Source organism: Cottoperca gobio, chromosome 23 (assembly GCF_900634415.1).
Source record: "Cottoperca gobio chromosome 23, fCotGob3.1, whole genome shotgun sequence".
In the NCBI taxonomy this organism is placed as follows: Eukaryota; Metazoa; Chordata; class Actinopteri; order Perciformes; family Bovichtidae; genus Cottoperca; species Cottoperca gobio.
The window spans coordinates 3317571-3340475 of NC_041377.1; the positions used below are offsets into that span (position 1 = coordinate 3317571).

General features: G+C 44.5%; 1 protein-coding gene across 1 annotated transcript in view; it reads right to left on the minus strand.

Annotated features, from left to right (window-relative positions):
- Positions 1 to 3603: 3603 nt before the first annotated feature.
- Positions 3604 to 22905, minus strand: part of anks1b (ankyrin repeat and sterile alpha motif domain containing 1B) — a 139234-nt gene continuing 119932 nt past the window's right edge. Inside the window, 10 exon segments of the mRNA XM_029462474.1 lie at positions 3604 to 4844; positions 5874 to 5940; positions 5943 to 5964; positions 10766 to 10933; positions 11041 to 11178; positions 12508 to 12594; positions 14060 to 14131; positions 16113 to 16238; positions 17907 to 18110; positions 18895 to 19002. Of these exon segments, the coding sequence (XP_029318334.1) occupies positions 4796 to 4844; positions 5874 to 5940; positions 5943 to 5964; positions 10766 to 10933; positions 11041 to 11178; positions 12508 to 12594; positions 14060 to 14131; positions 16113 to 16238; positions 17907 to 18110; positions 18895 to 19002 (1041 nt within the window). The 3' untranslated portion in view covers positions 3604 to 4795.

Here is a 22905-nt window from a genome sequence, read left to right on the forward strand (position 1 = left end):
TGTGATGGCGCCTTCGTCATTTGTTTCTTGAGTTCATCACGTTGTCTCTCAAAAACACTTAAAGGTTTCCCAAAGTAATCTTTGTGTTCAAAATGTCGCTTGAGCTCGACGGGTTTCATAACCTCGTAGCACAAAACACCGTGTGGATTGGGATCCTCTTCATCTCCAGTCCAAACAAATCCAAATCTTATGTAGTCGCTGTGATATTTTCTTTTCACTTTAGCGCTGGACTTTCCACGTTCAAGCCGAGTGTCACAGCTTTCAGCCGGGTGGTGGTTACACGGCGAACCGCTCTCCTGGGACTCAGTAACGCACACAACATGACTTGTTGCTGCGGCTGAATCACCTGCATCAGGACGATGCACCTTGCCTGTCAGATTGTTCATTTAATGTTCTTTTAACTGAGCCTGTCTTTAGCCATCGATCCAGAACGTAAGAACGTGAAACGAACCTACGTAGCTGCGTAGGTTCGTTTTACGATCTAAGGTCTACACATAGCTGCGTAACTAGGCTACATCTATGCTACACTCTACTAGTCATTTTTAAACACTTTAAGAAACACTTATAATAAATTAATTTCAAACGTGACATTTTACCAATATACTCGCGGACCACTCTTTGAGTGCGTTAGTGTATTGGTGACTGATGCACATGGTGCTATCCTGATACAGAGTCTAACTGGGATAATTGTTACTTAATTATAGTATTTAACTATTTATGATGTTTGTTTTGGATTTGCTGAACCCCTGTCGGGTCCCTCAGCAGTTGGACAGCACATTACGCTAATGTTATATATATATATTTATAATGCAGTATAGCTGTGGGGGAGCTAGGCAGTTTGTATTTTAGTTTGACCTTTTTATATGTGGTTTAAACATTTCATTGTGCTCTTTAGAGGGAGCGTTTTTGTTTGTTTACATAACGGGGACAATTCAGTTGTTGAATGTAACAGATGCTGAGGCTGATTTGCAGCCCCCATATCTGTATCTGTTTTAGGCGTTTTAATTTGGGGTAAATTAACATAATAAGTAAACAAACAAATGCATCGTACTCGTAGCAGGAAGCTCTTCTCTAGATTTAAATGTAGGAATGTGGGTCGTTTCTTTAACATGAACATCTGAGTGCAGCTTGATCTTCCACTTCATTACGTAAAAGATGAGTTTGTGATCTCCGCTGTGCTGATTCTTGTGTACTGGAAAGGTGACATAAGCAGCTTTATGAGACTTTGCTGCTGTCGTGTTGGTTTGAGCGTCGTCTCAGCTTTAGCTTTTTTAAGGAGCAGGCGTCAAACTCGGCTCAGATATGTCGGCCAGGATGTTGGCGAGAGATCGCCGGCTCTTATCGCAGTCATGCCAGTGTTTGCGTTCGTCAGGGTAGATCAACGTGCAACTCATTCTAACGTCTGCATTTCCTCTCTGCATTCAGCTGCACAAAATGTAGTTGTAAAATACTTCCCCTGAGCCTTTTTGCTGCAGAACTTAACCTCTCCTTCACTACCCGTGAAACCGAGGCGGCAACTCTTTGCGGTGTGTTTGCGAATGTTACTTTTGAGGAGAGTGCAGGATTGTTTCTTTGTCAGCTGTGAAATGAATGTGCGTGCGTTAAAATCATTTACAGTTTATTCTCCCAGCCAGTCTGTTCCACGTTGGACAATTTCCGTACGTTATGATAATGCGAGTGCTGTTGCACCTCATCTGCCAAGTGTTCTGCCAGTCATTTACCAAATGCAGTAATGTGTCTTCATGTAAAATAGTCCCTGACTCCATTCCTTGGCCTTGTTTGTGTATGAGAGGCATATGAATGTGGATTTGAGTGTTCATTTGTGCGAGTGTCTGAATGGAAGTGTGATCACAGACCTGCAGTACCCCCCCCCCAATGGGTTCCTTAATTCTCTGGTTGAAGCCGTCCCTATTGAACGAATGCCAGATAATATTGTGATTGTTACATGAGCAGTTTTTACATAGTCGTCTCATTTAGCCGGTAGCCGTGGGCAGTACACACCATCTGGAATTTTGGCCCACTCCCACAGTCTGACACAGACGGAGAAACAAAGCATGTACTCTTCCTGTCTTACACTTTACTGCGGCAAATCTAAAAGAACAGTTGTCTGTTAACAAACAATCGTTTTTAGCAGCTCAAAAAAAAAATCAGCAGAGCTTCTCCACGTGTTCCTGTCGGCCCTCTTTGTCGCTCATTTAAGTCCTTTGCCTCAGCCAGCAGTAGAAATATATAATCGAGCTTTAGGAAGCCTAAATACTGCACCACTCTCCAGTCCGGGTCTAATCTTCCAGAAATAATGTCTTGAATTACCTCCCACTCGCATCCCGCAGTGGTCTGCTCTTTACAAACAATAAAATGTTTCGTCGGTTTTCAACAGAACGCACCAAATTGCCGATTGGCAGTAAATCTTCTGCAAACCAACGTGCCGCAGCCCTTTCTCCTCCGATCTCAGAAAACAGCGCAGCGGTCGCTTCTGTCGGCTGCAGATTGTAACTGTAGATTGGAAGCCTCTTCCTCCAGAGGTTTATCGCTCATGACAAGTTCAGCCTTTCAGAGGCTTACTGTAAATGTCAGTCCTCTGGAGTTTAATAGACACTCAGCCAGTCACTCATCCTTACTTCCACACGTTGTATTTTAGAAGGCTTGGTGAAAGACGGTTGAACTACCTTTGGTGCAAATCTGGCAATAACTCTTTATGCAGTTTATATTTGTGGAACATATTTTAGTATGAAAGCTAATCTACTTATCATACTTTAGGTTTAGCATTTGCAGGAGGTAACTTAAGCTCTAAATAACTAAATCTCTAAGATTCAGATTTTACAGGCAGAAACACTATCGGCTAGATTTTTAGTGGCAGCTGAATTAATATTCACAGCCTGTAGCTGCGACATGAAATGTTGATTAAATATGTATCTGACACATTTAGGCTGCCGGTGACGTTTGTCATTTTAACTGGCAAAAGTAACGATGAACGAGCCGTTACCACGAGCTGATTGTAGGGCTGCAAGTTAGGTTTTTATTAACAAAAACATCAAAGTGATGTCTTTTTATATTTCATTTTACATATGAATAAAACAGAGAAAAGCAGTAATTCATTAAATGTCCATTCATCACAGTGCTTATTATTTCAACGTCAAATAAATGTGGGCTGCAGGAATATAAAGCAGCAGCTGGTTGACCTGAGACACACTTACCTCTGCAGATCCTTTCAAAGTTGTAACGGTGAACAGTGTTGTCGGGTTTATCTTCTGGCTGCAAGTTCTGCCAGTCAAAATCCAGGCGGGCCATGTGGTGAGAACAGCCAGAGGGGCTCCAGATCCTAAACCCTGCCAGCCTCTTTGTGTTTGTTTAGTTGAATCCCTCATTGCTAAGCTGTACAGGAAAGAGATGTGATGGAAGCTGCAGCTAAGATGCTAAGTGTGTGTCCGGGGTGGTACCTTCAGTTAATTAACAGAGCTGTGCATTGGCAAGAATCTGCATATCATGACACAAGGGGGCTACAATTCAGTGTGTGTGTGTGTGTGTGTGTTTCCACATTTCTGCAATCATGGCCAAACTGCAGTGGCTGAGAAAAGGAAAATAACTTGATCCAAGGATGAATAATGGTTTTTACAAGTCATATTTTATTCCATGTGCTTTACAAGGATATAAATAATGGCCAAAATTACAAAAATCAGTGTGCTGGAAGCCCAAGCATATGTACATAAGTTGGTCAGCAGTGATGTCACCAAATAACCCATTTCAGCTTTCACTCAAAATACAATCTCCCTCCTCCTCTCTTCACTCTCAACCTTTATTGTGGTACCTTGTTTCCAGTGCCATGTACTGTAAATCCTTTATTCTTTTCTCTTTTACATACATGTATGAACAATGAGTTGGCAAAATATCTATGTACATTTATAATTGGACAATTTCTCATCCAAATAATACAGTAATACTGCGTTTAAAATAGTACATCTGCTAGATAAGTGTAGAGCCCCGTGAGAAATGGAGGGTTGACCTGACAGCTAGCCACCTGCAACATTCACTCTCTGTGTACAAGTATGATCATATAGTTTCAGATTTCTAAAGGATGGCCATCATTCTCAAGCCCAAGGTTTTCATCTCATCATAGAAAAATAATGTAACATTAAGACAACAGTAGACAAGAATTGCACAAGGATAATCATCATGGTAATATAATACTCTCATATTAAACATTAAAATGTCGGGCAATACGAATAGAATACTTTTTTTTTTTTTTTTTTTTTTAGCGCCAGATGCAGTTTGTTCACGTAGGTTCATAATCCGTTATAGGACACACCTGTTGCATCTCCAGCGTGTTGCAGCTAGTCCAATCACATTTACACACTTGTGCATATATCTCTGTATTATTTTCTGACTTAAAAGAAAATAAAAAGACCAAAAGAGCCAGCCAGACGTCTTGAAACCCATGCCCATTTCAACACTGACACATGCCCAGTGGTGCCTTTAGCGAGCCCATTGTCTGTTACCGACAGTCGCCCTGTGACCGCCCAAAAGTTCACAGGTCACGCCTCCCAGTCGAGCGCATAAAACAGATCCTGCTGTCGTTGCAGAAAGTTGAGGCTGCTTTCAAATAAGTGTACATTCAGAGCAGACCGTGGGGAGTGTTGGTGTAAAAATGTCTGTCATATGTTTACTGCGTCAAGCATCATGTGGATGAATGTTAAAGTGTTGTAGTCAACCTTAAACACTGTGGAGTAGCATCCGTGTTTGTAGTCCTTTGTAGTCCATTTTGCATTGTATGTGTGACAAGGTCCGTGTTTAGGGCTGGCTACATTCTTTGCATTCCACAGTAATAGACATGAGCGTCCGGCATTGCCCTGCAAATGAGATGACATCACTTATCGAGAGAGCCCTCAAACCCCGCCTCTCCACCGCCCCTGCTCAAACAAATCCAAAATGGCCGCCATGCGTCTCACAAGCCACATGCTAAACCTTTTACATACAAGATTTCCCCCTCCCCACACATATGGTTTATGGCCAGGGAAACATCCATTTGGTTAAAATAATTCTGAACATATAAACACATGTGCAAAAAAGAAAAAGAAAGAAAGTTTAAAGTTGTTTGTTAGTATTTTCAAAAATAATCTGATATAAAGAATCAAAAAGTTTAAATACATTCTAGTAGCCTGCTGGACGAACCAGTCAGAGTTCGACTGCGCTACATCACCTCTCCTGTAATTCAGTCCTCTTTGATTAAAAAATGTTTAAAAAGTCTGAACTTTCCTCCAGCTGTCATGTTTCGACAACGGCCCTCCTCATTGTCGGCTCCCACACTGCGCTCAACAGACAGTTACAACACTGTCACAGCTCTTAGCGGTATTGTGGTTACAAATGTCATTCAAGTTGTCGGGGGCAGTTGGACAAAGGGGGCTGAAAAGCGAGGGATGGAGGCAGTCAGGAGACAAAGAAGTGGAGAGAGACGAAGTCAAACGGTTGCACCCATCAACAGGAAGTAAAATAAAAACAAGAGGCCGGAAGCAGAACAACTGACTGCTTGACAAACAGGAAGTGGAAAAACTGAGCTGACCATTCACCCTACAGGTGGAGACAGATGTGCACCACAGCCCTGCAGGCAGGAAGATGGGGGGCCAAAGAGGGGGAGAGCAGAAACAAAAGAGAAGAAGAGAGACAGCGCAGCGGCAAACGTCATCATGCAGCGGACAGGCTCGGCTAACGGGGGCGGGGCGGGATGTTTTTTAGTTTTTGTTTTTCAGCCAGTGAGGCGCGGCGGCGTGCGTCGCTCGTGCCCAACTCCGGGGCGGGGCCCCAGTACAGGGCAACCTCTGAAAGGCACACACACAGGAGTGGACAAGGCGGGTGTATGTTAGAAAATAGTGGTCTCGTACTTGGTGTTGACTCCTCTCTTGGCCTCCTGACCCGGCTCCACAATCCACGGCACGTTGGCGTGGCCTTCTGGTCCATGGACGGCTGCTCCATCTGATGCAGACGGAGAGAAGTCAGAAAAAGTGGCAAATTATTTTTCAACGACCTGTATTTTTTTTTTTAAATACTACACATTGTTGTACTTGTTTAGGATATGGGACAATTCATCATGAATGCAAACTGCTCCGTTTGTGCCGAAATGCAGGATTTGGCACGCTGTAGGGAAAACTCCTGATGGAACGCTAACTGTAGTCGGTGAAGACAGAGAGAGACAGTGGAAGGAATGACATGGAGGATGTGCTGCTTGTAAAGTGTTTACTGCTAGTCTTCAGAGCTGTTGAGACTTTTGTTAGCCATCAGGCAGGGACACTTGCAGAACCTCCCGCGTCAGCCTCAGGAAGACAAAGTGGGACGCTCCTCTCATACCCAACACTGTGAATACTGTACCTGTCTGCCGTAACCTTCGCTCACTCCTCTCTTGCCTCAACAGCCCTCCCTTCATCTCACTCACGCTTGCCGACTCTGCCACAGACACTCTCCTCTCTACTCTGTCCTCTCACTTTGCCAGCCCCCTCCAGCTCCCTGGTCGGATGCCTCAGTGCGTGCGGACAGAACCATCCTACGGGCCGCTGAAAGAAAATGTCCTTTCAAACTCTTTCCGAAGCAAAAAGCGCTTTCTTCCCATCTAATATTCAATCCTCTTTCTCCACCCCCCCCGTCCTCCCTTATTGTAAGTCGCTAAGGACAAACGCGTCAGCTAAATTAACTGTAATGGAACATAATAACTCAAATGTGAGAGGGAGCTGAGGTACAGATTACAAATGAGAAAGAACAAAGATCATGGACAGAAGCTCACAGTCTGACATTTAAAACAAAGGAATCTCTAAATGCAAGATCCTGCTATTCCTGAACAATCACCATGTGCTGCGTTTACATGCGAGCAGCTCTCTGCCGCCGCCGCTGTGAAACTATTGTGGCTTCAGAGCAGAAAGACAAACCAAACAATGTACATTGCTCTCAAAAATAACCCAACAGCAACCAATCAAGCGGCTGGGTTTTGTTGCTGAGGGTGTTTTTCCTCCAATCTATTGGCTAATCTTCAGGTGATTTGGGGGGGGGAGGGGAGGGGACACAAGACTGAGATCTGCAGTTTTGACAGAAGACTAAATTTGCCCTTCAACACTCTTAAATTCAAACGATCTATATGAAGAAATGTTAATATTTGATAAATAAGCATTAAAGATGTACTTCTGGAGTAAAGGGGTTAATGTGAGAGTCCTGCACTAACAGAGCCATGCTCCCTTATCTCGTCTCAACACACACACTAACTATAATATTGATCGAGTTCTCTATCTTCTCCCTCACACACACACACACACACACTCGGACAACCACAGCAAGGCCTTATAATCTTGTTATGGGGGGGGGTTACAGGATTAAGGAACAAACACACGTTTGATCTCACAGCAGCTCAACACCATCATGCTTAGTGAACAACTCGTTCAGAGCGTCGCCAGGATTACTTTCAAATTCATCAACCACGCATGAAGCTACTGAATGAACTATGCGCCTTGCCTTCAAAAATAAGTTTTATATCGACACCCTTTTTTGGGTTTTCTGCAGAAGGGTCGGAGAAGTTGAAGTAATGCTGCAGGGACTTCTTCACACTGTGGGATTCAGCTCTGCAAACCTTCAAAGGAGCAACCTCAGCCACCCGAGCCGATGCAAAACATGGCGTATTGCACATTTGAATCATTTCTTGGCACACTGTGTACGCTCCGGTGCTGCAGTATGCTTCTTGATGACCCTTTAAAAATTCATCTGCCTTGTGTTGCGTGCTCCATGAAGATGTGGACGAGCGAGAAACAATGAAGGTCAGAAGGAAAAGGAAAGCTCATTCAATGATTGTTTAAATAAACACTTGGCTCATTTTAAACTAGTGGTTATTGCTTTAAACTATTATTTAGAATCTCAAACGTGCATCTTTCCCATCAAGGGGTTGAATCGGTGCAGTGGGGGGGGGGGGGGGGGGGGGGGGACATAAACACTGACTGAGGCGCTAAAGTCCAGGGAAATGGGTCGACTCTGCAAGACTGGCTGAAGTGTCGCATCTGCTTTTAGTTTGAATTTTAATGCTGCTAATCGGTAATATGAAGATAGTAACTGAAGAATGACACACACACACACACACACACACACACACACACACACTCACTGCAAACGGACAAGGATGCAGAGTGAGTTGAATAAAATGGAAGCACTTACAGACGGCGCTTTCTCCTCGACTAAAAAGAAAATCATGTGGAAAAAAAGGATAAGAGAAGGAAAAGCGTGGAGGACCTGTGACTGAGCTTTGTGAGGAAGATGGAAGAGTCGAGGGGGAGGAAGAGGAGGGTGGAGAGGAGGCCGGTGAGGGGTGTAAATGTGGCCCAGTGACCAGCGGCTGACGGGGGACATGATGACCTACAGGGGCAGAGGTCATATACAGGTCAAAGTGGGCCGGCCCAGCAACACCAACACCGACAACAAAGCAGCAAGGCAAAAACCACAGCGACGACAGGGCGGCTGCATGGAAACAGGGAGAGGCAACAACACTCCAAAACCAAAGAAAAACCATGGCAACAACATGGCAGCAAAGTCATCGTCCTGGCAACAGCGTGGGACAGCAGCATTACTGCAATACAGTCAAACTAAAGCAAGACTAACAAGTTACGCCACATTCATACGGCAACTCCTGCGTTGCAAAAAACACTCCCAGCGAGACGAACATGACACAACAACTGCACAAACATGACTCTTATAACAGAACATTATTCTGCTTGTGGTTACATTTCAGTTGTTTTTTAAAGAAAGTGCAAGTTCAAGTCTTCTTGACCACCAACAGCTGCTTGGAAACAAGCTATTTTCACTTCACTGGGATCGTTTTTCACTCCTTTAAGAAGCACAAGAGTGTAACACTCGATCACACGGGGTTAGGGTCACATATTCCAATCCTGTTTTGAAGCTACGCTCGGATTACAGTAACATGCCGATGCTGATCAAAGACAATAGTCAGTATCAGACACGGTCACACTTATGAGGGCAAGTTAAGTGGATGTTGAGGGAGATCTACAAGCAGATATGCTCACATAACACACACACACACACACACACACACACATAAATGAAAAAAGAAGGGTGTGGAGAAACAGAAAAACAAAGCCACAGTGTTTTAAAGCACAGGGACTTGAGAGGTGCTGCAGGATGGAGATTATGGCGTGCAGGTGGCAGGAATATTAAGTGAATCCTGCAGTATCTTTGCCCCGCTGCACGCCACACCAACACAGAGAGGGAAAAGGCCATTAATGGTTAATGTAACGGTTGCCGAGTCAGCATGTTGTGTGTACAAATGCCAACGTCCATCATCTCGGTAGGCACAAAGACACACGCACACACAAATGTTGCATGTGCTCTTTCCTCACCGTCTCACTGTGAGACCATTCCTCCGTCACCATTTCTTTCTTCCATGACTCACGATATGTAAATGGCTTTAAATTTGGTCTATACGCACCGATATAGCAGCCCCTGTAACTCTACACCCTAACCCTTTAGACACACATGTGCTCCTTTGCCAGCTGACGCGTGTTAGTGGAACTATTTGAACGCTGTGTCGGGGTTAATGGGAGGTTGACAGGTTTACGGAGAGACTTTGTGACGCTGTGGTTGGAGGAGGCCACACGTGTTTGCACATATACACTTTCATGTCCCACGTTCATGCGAGAATGTGGGACATAAGTATCTAATATCACAAAGCTAATACAACTTTTAAAGGGACCCTGTGCCCTTTTTGACCTCTAGTAACATACCGGTTTTGCTTTGTATCGTGGGACAGGACAATTTCACAGTATCGATGGCGGTAACACGCGTAGCAATTTGCCATCTGAGGCAGTGAAGACGAGGACTGCAAGCTAATGCAAAGTCCGATTAAGATGAATTAAAAGTCTGTTTGAGAACTGTTCAACTGAACAGTGACGTGTGGGACTGCCAACGAACTAACATCTGAAGCATATTATGACATTACACTATAAACAAAAGATGGTTTCTCTGGAGATTCTATGCACACATTGCAGTTTGGGTGTTGCTAAGACACTTACTCCATCAGAGACCCCAGCGTTTTAAAGTCTGATGGACTGCAATGTCAATAAATGAATTCTCCATGCAAGGCTGCAGTATGTGGGAGTCTTCCACACGAGGATTCTTTATCTTCTTTCACACAAACACACACACACACACACAGAGTCAGGCGAGCCAAGCAAGCCTCCCCAGAGCCCTATGCAAACAGGCCTCATCAATCAGCCCAGTGTAAGAGACTGCAGGGACAGGAAGACCGAATGAACGCTTAACAGATCAAATATCCACCTACACCTCTGCCACAGTGTCAGCTGGGCCAAGACTCACACACACACACACACAAGACGCAAGCCTTCCAGGATAATCCCAGTTAATCAAGCTCAACGCATTTGAGCCATAATGAGAGCGGAACCAATCAGAGCAGAGGGATGAGAGCTATGGACAGATTCCAGTGTAAATGGGACAGAGCTGATGGGATGCTGGTTAGATTTCATTAGAGTCAAAAGGTGAAGTGAAAATCCATCTGAAAAACACAATCATCTATCATGTACTCTGCGTTCACTTTGGAAAGAGCATCTAAGTTTATTATGAAACGAATCAGCTGTAAGATGTATCCGGTTCATAAACATGTTATCAACTACTCTGCAAGGAACAACCAACAGTTATATTCCTCAAAACGTTGCTGGTGCTTAAAGATGGATGTTCCCTTCAAACAGTAGTGCGGCTGTGCGGCAGCGACGCTTACAGATTTGCGAATGTTGACTCGAGGTTTGGGGATGGGTTTACTGGGCTTGCTGTCAAAGCTCTCAGGCAGCGTGGACGATCCGTGGCCGCTCTTCCTGGCCTGCAGGGCCAGCTGGTAGGCCACCTCGAAGGCCTGGCCGAGTGTCAGGATGATCTCGTACGCCAAGTTCTGACAAGAGGGCGAAGACGATAACACAGGCGTGAGAACACAAAGTCATACTATAGGCACTATGGAAATGATATCTGCTCTTAAGCGCAGACAGAGTCCGTACTGACCACATCAAAAGCAGTGAAGACGTGGCAGTAGTGGTGACTGGACTTGAGGTCTTTGGTGATGTAGGCAAATGTAGACAGATCCTCTGGATCCTGAGCCGCACACGAGATGTTTCGGATCTCGTGTTCTGCTATGATGTTCTGCGGAGAGAGAAGATGGTTGATTATCTCCAGCGAGCCACTTCATTGAAAAACAAATCGGATTTATTATTCAGCTAAATGTCACACATCCCGAAACCACAATCACTGTCGCAAAGTTTTGCTTTGAGAGTCGCTGAGTTGAAATGTGTCCTCTGGTGTCTTCGGTGGAGAACACTCGTCTTTGTGTTGTGTTAATTAAAGTCTCAGTGCTCTGAATTATACAACATCAAGGCCCCAAAAGAAAGCTTATTTTGTCATGCTCATACTTATGGTTGATACTGGGACTGCAGATAAAGGGAAGATGTACAACTTGACCCAGAGAGGTGAATCCAGGTTATTATTATTATTATTATATTATATGTTATTATACAGTTACAAGTTACAGTCGGATCTGAGGACTTGGGGAAACTGAGGAACATTTTGCAAACAAGTCTTCTGCTAAGAACACACTGGAGCAAGTCTCCGAGCAGAATGAGTTGTGATTGCCCGATGGCCTCGTTAGAAGCAGCGTCAGCGCTTCTTCTGTGTGTTGTGAAACCGTGCAGAGCCAAGAGAAGGTACGATGACTAACTGACCTGACTGATTGCAGTGTATTTAAACTGCCTTCACATAACACCAGCAGAGCTTCAACTTCTCCTTATGAGCTACAGCCATTGAAACATTCAGAGTATTTAAGAATAGGCCCACATTTGTTGTTGCGTAACACAAAACAGGACCGTTTTCAGAATTCGCTGTGTAAAACAAACTTCTTCTTTGCTAATGTTGTATATTTACTTGCTAGATTTCATACTTGAGCTATAACAAAGGATGTTTCCATGGTAGGCTGTACACACTGAAGCAGCTGGGTCATTAAATGGCCCTGAAACCACTGTCCGCTGTCTTTCTTTTTTTTTATTCCTTGAGAAAAGCCTATTTATTTAGTGGTGAGGCCGTCATGCTGGCTCACACTGAACACCCTGGGTTTAAAACGTCACTCTGGATGGAGAAGCAGACGATGATAAACTGTGGAATTACTTTTTCATTACATTAAAACCTCAAAAGTCTTTGAAGTCAAGTCAATTTTAATTGATATAACATTCCATTAAGGGTTTAATGAACTGAGTTGTTATTGATTTGTTTGGTAACATCCAGCTCATCCGTTCCATACTGATGATAGCCTGTTTGTGTTTTGCCCTCTTTTACACCCTATAGTTTTAAATCCGTCATGCTGCAGTAAAACCAGACATCAGCGCGGCTGTGTCGGCCATTTCTGACTCTCCTGCTCGTGCTCAAGCGCCTCTGACCTTTCGTGCGTTTCTTACAGGAGGCGTCGCAGGAAGTGAGTGTTACCTTATTTGTGGCGTCGATGAACTTCACTCCTTTGTAGGACACGGAGAGAACGATGGTCGGCACTTTCTTCATCTGTTCTGTTGACTTCTTGGAGAGCACAAGAAGCAAGAAGAGAGACAACAAAGAAGAGAGAGGACATGAATATGCGAGAGGACGTCTCCGGGCCTACAAGCATTTATTGCAATGATTTAAACATAAAGATGGTCCCATGGATGATTTCTCCTTTAATATCAAGACATTTCAAGTAATCTCTACAGGTGAAGGGTTGTCAGACACAACTGCTTCCAAATTACATTTATAAACCCAATCGACTACAGCTCTGCAAATCCAATAAGTCTATTAGCTTTTAATCCGGGTGGGACTCCTGCTGTATATCTCTCCTCATTCTTTTTAATTATATATTGGCACTTCAACGTGTCTCAATTACCTATATTTAAATTCATTATGCAGTGAGGTGCTGGGGAGAATCGTGTGAGTTACAGTGATGTCGGCGTCACCCTCCAAGCTGTCATTCTACCTGCCAAAAATGTTTATACATTTAAAGAAATGGATGTGAGATGAGTCCCTTTCCTGCTCTCTCAGTATCACTTCTTGTCTTTCATCACTCTCTCAGTATCCGTGTTTCTGTCCTCCCTTGTGGAACCTACTCGCTGCGATCCTTTCCATATCTGTTTCTTATCTTTGTTGCGTTTTTTCCCCCTCCCTGCTCGCAGCGTGCTGCTGCGGGTCGGCCTCGTCGGGATCAGGTAGTGCTGAAAAAGCTGACAAAGGCAGCGCTGCCCGGCTTCGCTGGCAGATACCCAGCTCGAGGCTGTGAAGTTGGGATTTAAACATCCCCATCTACCTCCGCAGCGGAAAGATGGAGGGACAGATAAAAGGAGGGATGCTGGGAACGAACGAGCGAGCGAGCGGGTAAAGGAGTAAGATATGATGCGCATCCCACTGCACTTAATTACAACCTTGGGAGGAGGGAGAGAAGTAGAGGGAAAAGAGATGCCCTCTGATGTGGCAATATAAATATAGAGACAGAAGGAAAGAAGGAGGAGGGGAGAGGAAGAAGCTTTGCTCATGAATATTAAAATGTTTCTTCACACTGCAGCAGCTCAGGAGGAGAGAGATGAACGGAGGAGGGCCAGAGGAGAGAGGGAGTCAGTGTTACATGGGAAGAGTGAGACGGTACAGTAGAGGGAGAAGGTGAGCAGCAGAAGCACATAGTGAGAGGAAGAGATAAGGTGATTATGGGACATGGGATATTGAGCCACCTAGGCAAGTATTAAAAATAAATCCCTCAATACACTTAATCCACCGTCATGATATTTTAAGTTTGTTTAAGTTCTGCGTGAGTGCGAGGGCGCGCTGACTGTGAGACCCAGATTTAAAGGTCCAGAGAGTTGTGTCGTCTAAAACATTTACATAATGCAGCCACGTGCATTCATCTTTAATCTATTACAACTTGGGTTTTATTTGTTGTAGCTTCTTTCAGCCTCCTTTTTAAGCGATGTGTTCTCAGATTTTCCCCAGCAACAGCAGAAGTGAAGTGTCTGTGCTTTACCCTCATTTTGGCACAAGCGTCTTGTGTGGACTCCGTCCCTCTCAGCTCCTTCACCAGCATGGAGCCCAGGTACTGTGGGAAAAACACACAAAGGGGGGGGGTATAGTAGAAGCATGTGAAGGTTTTGCAACAGTGGTTGAAGTGGCAGATATTTGATTTGTTTGTTAGCAGATTAAGATTAATGCTCAAATTCTACATTTAGACTCTGCTTAATTCTTGCTGAGGACATTTTGAGTAATTTATAGATGCTGCTTACACTCAGTTGCACTACACACACACACACACACACACACACACACTTAGTGGTCAGACAAGCTGCACACGTAGCATCTGATCTAATAAGAAAGCTACTAATGGTGGCAGTGTTTTACAGGTGTGACATCCACCACCTCGCAGTGCCCTTCCCGCTTATGGAAGAGGCCTTATTCCTTTAAGTGGGACCCTAACAAGGCGAGAAATATTACAGTTTCACCTGACTCTAAAGCTAATAACTCCTAAATGTATATCTTCCTCACAGGATTTATAGAACATTTGATTCGTAAGCAAAACAACGTTTGGAGACAAATTGCTTTGCGTGATGAGTTACTGTTTATGTGACTCATATGTAGTCATATTTTCCGTTGGAGAGTGTGGTCCATGGCGGATCAGAAGGAGGTCATCTGGGCATGTTAATCATTTGTCTTGACCCAGGCTAAAGCCATCTTAAATTGCTGTTATTGTTAGCTGGCAGTTATCCTAGAAAATGCATTACAGAACCAGCTGCTGTCTCGTCTGCGGTGACTCCGTGGCAGTACACACACACACACACACACACACACACAAGTCTTTTTACCTGTAACATAACAAGACTAAGAGTCTACAGCCGTGCAAGCAGCTCTTTGAGGCTGTGTCACATCCCTCTTTCTCTATTAACACTAACACAATGCACTCCTCTCTTTCCTCCATCACTCTCATTACTGTGCTATCCATCTCATTTATTCTTATTCACTCTCCATCTCCCTGCAGCTTGCCAATATTCACACCGAGCGCTCTGCCCTCCCCCCTCTCTGTTGTGGCTCCCGCTCATTTATCTCACTTTCTGGAGCCCGTTGTCCTGGGACAGCGAGGGTTAGAGATGTTGTCATAAATGGCTCCATGAAAGCGCCTCTACAATTTCCCCCCGGTGGCCGACCCGTTGTGCGTTCCCCATCATCCGTATAAAACACATTGCCTGTGTAGTTGTACATCAATCTTCTGAGGGGAGGTTTCTGACTGAGGGAAGACTCGCCCTTGGGAACCTCATCTCTTAGTCACTGCCTCTATTTAATCTGTTCTGCTTTAACTCATATTAGATTTCTCATCTCCTATGTGTTCAAACTAATATTTTCGATCTCTCTCCAACTATCTTTCTTCTTCTCCCGCTCTCTCTCTCACTTAATCATGTCGCTCACATCTCCTGCGTGTCTTCACCACAGTCCAAACCAATCAGAACGTGTGTGTTGCCTCTCCATGTTTCAGAGAGCCAATGGCATCTCAAATTGCATTTCTGCACTGCTCAAAGTAAGTAATCATTCCAGTCTGGGTGCTGAGCAGACAACCAATCACAGGAGAGAGGCTGTATCCGTGGTAACGTGGATATATAACATCCTTATGTAACTAACGAAGGTCTAAATTTATAAGTGCTGAGAATAACAGAGTGCAGTATCGACTGAAAGGTGAAGCTGAGAGTCATTGATCTTTAATATTATTACCTTACTGAAATCATGTATCCACAAGTCAAACACAAAGTGATGAAAGATTAACTTCTTTGTTTCTTTTAAAACCAAAACTGCCTGATAGTAAACTGAGGCTTGTATATAATAATAATAATAATAATAATAATAATAATAATAATAATAATAATAATAATAATTTCTGACATTTTAAAGACCAATCAAGAAAACCCTCTGCAGATGAATCAGTAAAGAAAACAATTGCCAGTTGCAGTGCTACTATATAGGAACTGTGATCATCATCACACAAGAGTGAAGGGCAGGGAAGTGAAGGGAAGGGAAGTGAAGTGGTAGGGACTCACGTAGGCTTCGTAGTCACAGGACTGGAAGATGAGCTTCTCGGGGTGATGCTGCCAGTACTGCACCGGAGTGGACGAGGTGGCCTCGTTTGGCGGACGCAACGTGATTGGCTCGCACCATTCGCCTCCCTGAAAAGGATAACCAATAGCGCGTTAGGACTCAAACAGGATCACACAGGATTACAAGACGGGCCGTGACATCAAGGCTTGTGCTGCGCGTCCCGTGTTGACATGACTTGCTGGCCTGATAAGTGTGTGTAATGTAACAGCTTTCTTGACTGAACATGCACTTCAGAGAACATCCAAGAGGAAATTAAACGTGGATGAATTATGCTCGGCTTTCATGTGTTGCCATTCTTTGGCTCAGTTTAAGACTCTTTGCTGCTGCTCGCCGCTTTTTCTCCCGCTGAGCTTTCACCTTTTTAAAAAGACCTAAATCCTATCTGCATACTTCTCAAATGCCATGGTCTTTCATTCTTTGGTGAATGAGACCAGATGAGGAGGGACGCACACATCCTGTTCACCCCGTCAGAACGTTGGTGAGGCACTGTGGAGGTGAGATCTTGTCATCCGATGTAAAGATGTTGGATGAACAGGGCAACTCTACGCTCAACTCCACCATATTACATGATTATCCCACACACTTTGACCCAGCTGACGGACTCAGCTAGAAATCTTCAGTTACTTTAAGTTGTATTGTGTACCTTAAAGACCAAAACATGTTCTGCACAGGGAGGGGAAGAAGGAAGAGCCAGAGGGAGAAACATTTGTGAGGTAACAATCATAGAAACGTGGAGAGTGTCAGAGAACTTTCTCTCATAGTAATCCTTCTATTCTGACACATCAGAGCGCTGCATCGAGAAAGGGGGGGATACACTGACACACACACACTTGAGGGATTCCGCAGGGTAAACATACGTGTGTGATAGCCTGCATTGATATGCTCTGTAATTCACACGGAGACACAAAAAGACCCTAATCATACTGAATCAAAACACAGCTGCTGCCTCAGATGTGTGCACGTGTGTACGAGTCTGTGTGTGTGTGTGTGTGTGTGTGTGTGTGTGTGTGTGTGTGTGTGTGTGTGTGTGTGTCTCAGTCATTGTGCTGTTGCTGATTGGAAGTTAAGACATGAAGATATAAAATTGGCCGGAAAGTTGAGCTGCTTTTCTGAAAACTATTAAATCTACTGGAGATAATCATTCATTTCATAAAGCAGCAGATTACGCCTGATTGCATTAGGAAGCATGCCAACATAACTGTTGCACTCCGCCCACTGCATTGTGCTTTGCATATTTGATCATTTTATAGCACAAACTTTCAGGCATAAATTTCATGTTCCCCTAATTGTAACATTTATATGATCTCTAAACTGCAGAGACGGCTGCTGGTGTCAGATGGTCTGCCTGCTGCACGTTATTAATGGTGTCTGTAAAACAAGCACACAGCAGATAAAAAGCTTTTGGCTCGCATCTTGTTGCCATTAAGGACCCGCATTTAATTACTGAGATACCTCATTTGTGATTAAGATATATTCTACCGTCCTGATTAGAAATGTGATACTGCCTGAAAGCTCATTAGTTTATTATTACATTGATACATCACTAAAATCTGATTCTTATTTTTATATAATTTGATTACAGCAAGGATAAGACCAGGATTCAGCCAGCCAACTGTATCTCTGACTGCGACCATTCATAATACTCTCCTTAAATCCACCCCTCTCCCCCCCCCCCCAGCCTCCATTCATCCCTCCATCCTGTCCTCCCTCCTGTCCTCCCTTCCTCCCTTCCTCACCATGCTGACTTGGGCCATCTGTCGCTCCAGCTTGGATCGCGGCACGTCCTCGAAGTAGTTGTCATTGCCGCGCTGCCTGCGCCGGGCGTCCGCCTGCATGATGAGGTGTTGCACGTCCAGAGATCCGCCCGGGACCCCCGCCGTGTACGCTGCCTGGCCCACCGACGGGCTGAGCTGGGGAGGAGTGTGGTTCCCGCCGGGCTCCTGGGACAGAACGGGTGGGGAGAGAGGTTCATTCATCATTTCATAATGTGCTGCGTCACTGCTGCAAGTACAATAAGTAGGGTAACACTGTCACACTTCTTTTCAGCTGCAGTGTTGCCATGCCGTGAGTACTGGTATGTAAAAGTGCTTCATGGATCATTCTGTTCATTTAAGAGAACGAAGTACAACCTTTATATCTTGTGATGTTGTAATGGGCTGAAGGTCGGCTACTTCTCCTGAGAGCTTATTTACTCTTACAGTTCACTTGTTGTTTTCTTCACTTCATTTGGCTCAGTACAAAAATGCAGTTCTCAGATGAACAAGTCGAGACACATTGGGCCGTTTTAAAAAGGTACAGAAAGGAGAATTGGACCAGACCAACACATTCAGCCTGTCTCGGGAGAAAAGGGCCCCTTTGGCTCAACATCACAAAGAGCAAGAGACTATTATAAGGACATTAGAGCGTAGCCCCAATGGGAGAGGGAAAGCCAGTTCCTTGTGATTAGTATCCAGGACAAGCTGGCGGGGAGGAAACTGCAGTGGGTCGGCCATTTTGTGCCTGCCAGGGATTTGGGTAATCAGTTGGGTGTTAACAGCTGCAGGAGGGGAACCCGTGTGGCCCTCCATCATATGCTCCTTCCATAACTCAGTCATCAAAACATAGAGAACACCTGGACGGGTGCTTCCGCTGAATTTATAATCATTAAATCCACGTTTGCTAAGATATGGCCGAGGGTTTTCATGGTTCATAGAACATCCTGTCTGCTCACTGAGACTCACTCACCCGGAGGGAGATGGCCCGCGGAGGTTTTTGTGGGGTTTCTTCGTGTAGTCGGTCCCCCAATGAGGCAAGGATCCGTTTTCTGTGTCCGATAAGACTGATCTTCAATACCTGAAGGAACACGCAGACAGAAGACATTACAGTTAGATTACATGCAGTGTAGTTTGTACGTGTTGTGCACAGAAACAAGCTTTTTAAAGAGATCACCTCAGGCTATGGGAATAGTTGCAGCTTCACACTAAGACATGAACACCTAAAGCAGCACAGTATCAGGATCCATTTGATGGGGAGACTTGGACTTAAGTCAGATTTAAGTACCATGCAATGCAAATTCAAAAATATCATATCATTTGTTAATAGTCCAATGATTTTCCTCAGGCGCTCGTTACACAGGCAACAACAGAGACCAAATACACAGAAGACACTCTTGGACTCCAATGAAAGCATCTATTCTTTCTCTGGTCACCAGGCGTCCGCTGACTGTGCCAGTTACTGTGTTTTCTAAAGAGACGAGCTGGAACATGGCTGCGGTCTGCAGAGATGTTGTTTGCACTGTGTACACCTTCTGGCACTCATACATACTTCCCTATACGACAAACTGCGGCCTGCTTTTATGGGGCGGCATCTGGAGGTCTTGAATAAAAGGTATGTGAGAGAATGTGTGTGTGGGATTGTGTGTGTCTTCAGGGCAAAAGGTGGTAATTGGCCTCAATGTGAGGACTTGCTGCGAGTCTAATGACTCTCCCAACAGTCTTGCTTTGAGTCAGCGCAAATCTCACACACACATACTTCATCATCTCCTGCACCAATTACTGCTCTACATCTGCCAAAAGAAACATAAAAATACAAACCAACAATGAGAACAGTGGTGTAGGATGACCCTAAACACACAAACGGAACATAAATAAACCAATCCCAACCATCATGAATAGTCCATGTATGCAAACAACTGATATATAATGTATCAAGCGAGATCACAACACTTCCTCTTGCTGTTTTCTTTGCTTAGTAGATTTCATCAATACATTTTTATGTCATAAAGTACATAAGGAAAAAGGACAGTTTGAATAGTGGGATGTCGTTTTCCTTTATATATATATAAAGCAGTGACTAAGGGGTTAAATTACATCCTACGCTAATCTCTGCATGGAAACAATGTATTTGAATTGTTAAAATTAGAAGGATCAAAGGGAAACAGAGGAGAGCTGGGACTAGCGGGTAGTGGAACTAATTGGTGTATTATGGCCGCCCCGTGCTCCCTCCACCAATTTCTATTCACTCATCTTCCCTCTCTCCCTCACACACACACACACACACACACACACACCGTCCTTTATGGTGTCAGTCATACTTCAGCCTCCCTCCATCTCTGTCACTTTGTACTAAAGATGTCATTGGATGAATTTGGTGCATTAAGATCATGTGATTTAATCTGAATCTCGGGTTTTACTGAGAAAATAATCTGCAGATGAATCCATAATTATAACAAAGTTGCAGCCCTGATAGTAATATGATGTTATTGCTTCACTGGACAAAAGAAAATGACACTAAAATAGCCCAGGTGACCCGTTACAAGAGTTTCCACTAAACTATAAAGTACAAAATGACCTGGGTAATGGATTTCCTTTCATTTTGCCATTTAATCACACACACACACACACACACACACACACACACACACACACACACACAGTCCAGAGAGGACAGTAATGGCCTGGCATGGTGCACGTCGGTGTGTGTATCTGCACGTTACACTTTGTCTTATGCAACAGCTTCTACTTCAACTACAGTAGAAGCCTCGACCTCAGCCTGAAGTTCAACTGTCACCATGGCAACACAGCAGTCACCCACACACACTCGTCCAAAATAAAATATATATACACACACACACATGCACGTGGATGTGTACTCTCACACACACACACACAGACAAACAGCTGTTTCGCTGCCTGGGGAAGAAGATTATGTTGTTATCCCCGTTAACGGAGGAGAATTGAAATGCAACCCGACCATCATCATTGTTAAAACACAGACTCGCGCTCACACTCTCCGTGTGATGCTTGACTGAAGGATCGCCCTATTTGCATTTAAATGATATTCATAGCAGCTGCATCTACTGACAGAAGTGTTGAGCTACCACAGCACACACCCCTCTGCACCCCTTTTCCTCTCATTTAAACTCAACTATATTCAACTCAGAGTCGACATGATCTCAGTCATATCTCCTCTCTGCTGCCTGCTGTCACTTTACTACAAGAATAATGACGACACAATGACATTCTGCAAAGAAAACAACAACAATAAGGAGTAAGTGGTAAGCGTCAGTGATTGGGGACATTGGACAACGACCTCTCTCATTCAGCACACGAGAGACAAAAAGCCTTTTCTCTGTTTCCCACTGGAGGAGAGGTGAAGCTGGTCGGCTCACTGGAGCAGAAAGCCCAGCGAGGGAACCAACAGTCCAGCCACTGTCTGTGCTCAAGCTCGCACGTCGTTTTAATGATCGAGCAGGAAGGGACTGTTTAATTCACATTAACTCCTCTAAAATATCCCTTTCATCGCCCTCGTCTCCCTGTTCACCCTCTGTCCATATTCTGATTCCCTTGACCTCAAATTACCTCTCATCATCTGCTCTCGCCTCCCCTCTTACTGCATCCAGATGATAGAAGGAGGGCTAACAAAGAAAGGGCGGTCCGAGAGAATAAATAGTGCGAGTGTGTCAGTGACTCGGCCTAATACAAGAGGCTCTGCAGTCACACATTAAAGAGGCTCTTCTCTTCAGCCTTGGCAACTGCATGTGATTGGTCCATCTTTGTTTGTTAGCTCTCGCTGGGTATCTACCTTCTCCAGGCTCATGTCAATAACCCCAATCTCCTCTCCCCCCGGAGACTTAAGAGGTGGTGACCTCTGGGACATCAGCAGACTGCTGAAGCCCCTCAGGCGTCGTCTGCTAATGGTGCGGTTGGGGTTCAACCCTTGGAAGAATCCTCCATCGATTTTTCCAGATCAAAGAATCACTAGCGTAAGGTTTCTTGAATTGTCCAGGTCAAAATACATTACAGGCCAATTGAATGGTCATATTGATCAGCAACTAGCCCGCGTCCGTCTCCGTGCCATCTTAAGAGTTGGACTACAGGCCTGTGGCTTCCATCGAGAACATCAAGGTCACGCTCTCTGGAAGATTACGGAGGATTTGTGGGTTTAAAATCTGGGTTTACCTTTAGATTTCAAAATGTGATGTGAAAGATTGGTACCACTGTGACATGTAGCTGGAGCTAGCAACCGGTTAGCTTAGCGCTGTCCGAAGATAATCTGCCTCCAAATCTGTACAACAAGTGTAGAGATGACAGTTTTACAGAGGTTATGTGCCGGACTATTCCTTTGGCTGGGAGCAGTTGCCAGGCAACCGGAGGAGACTCCAGGAAGTTACCGCTCTATTCCTTAAAAACACTTTGTGTGAGATTTGTACTGAACTTGTTGGTGGCTGGTCAAACCTTACTAAGTGCAGTGATTATACTCCTCAAGCAACAGTCGTGGTGGAGGAGTAGGATTATTACAGCTGTAGGAAGTAGCTGTGGTACACTGACGCTGGTAGCTACGATGGGATATGAAACAAGCTTCCATTATAACAAATCAATATGGTTTGTTATAAAAAAGCGCTGATGTAATGTATAATGTGCACACAGCAGTGTGAAAGCACAGATGTACGTACAGCAACAACGCTCGGCTCATTCTTTGGCCCGATTATTGACGTTTTTCTAACCCTGAATATTTTATCACAACCAGCCTCCTCCCTCGTCGCTCCATCCCTCACTTAGTGTGTGTTGTTTGGAGGTAGAGCTTTTCAGCTGCAATGATGAGTATCGATTTGCCTGGAGTCTCAATAGATGACACACACACACACACACACACACACACACACACACACACACACACACACACACACACACACACACATATATATATAAACCTCGGAAAGCAGGAAACTGTGAGCTAGATACAGCCATAAATATA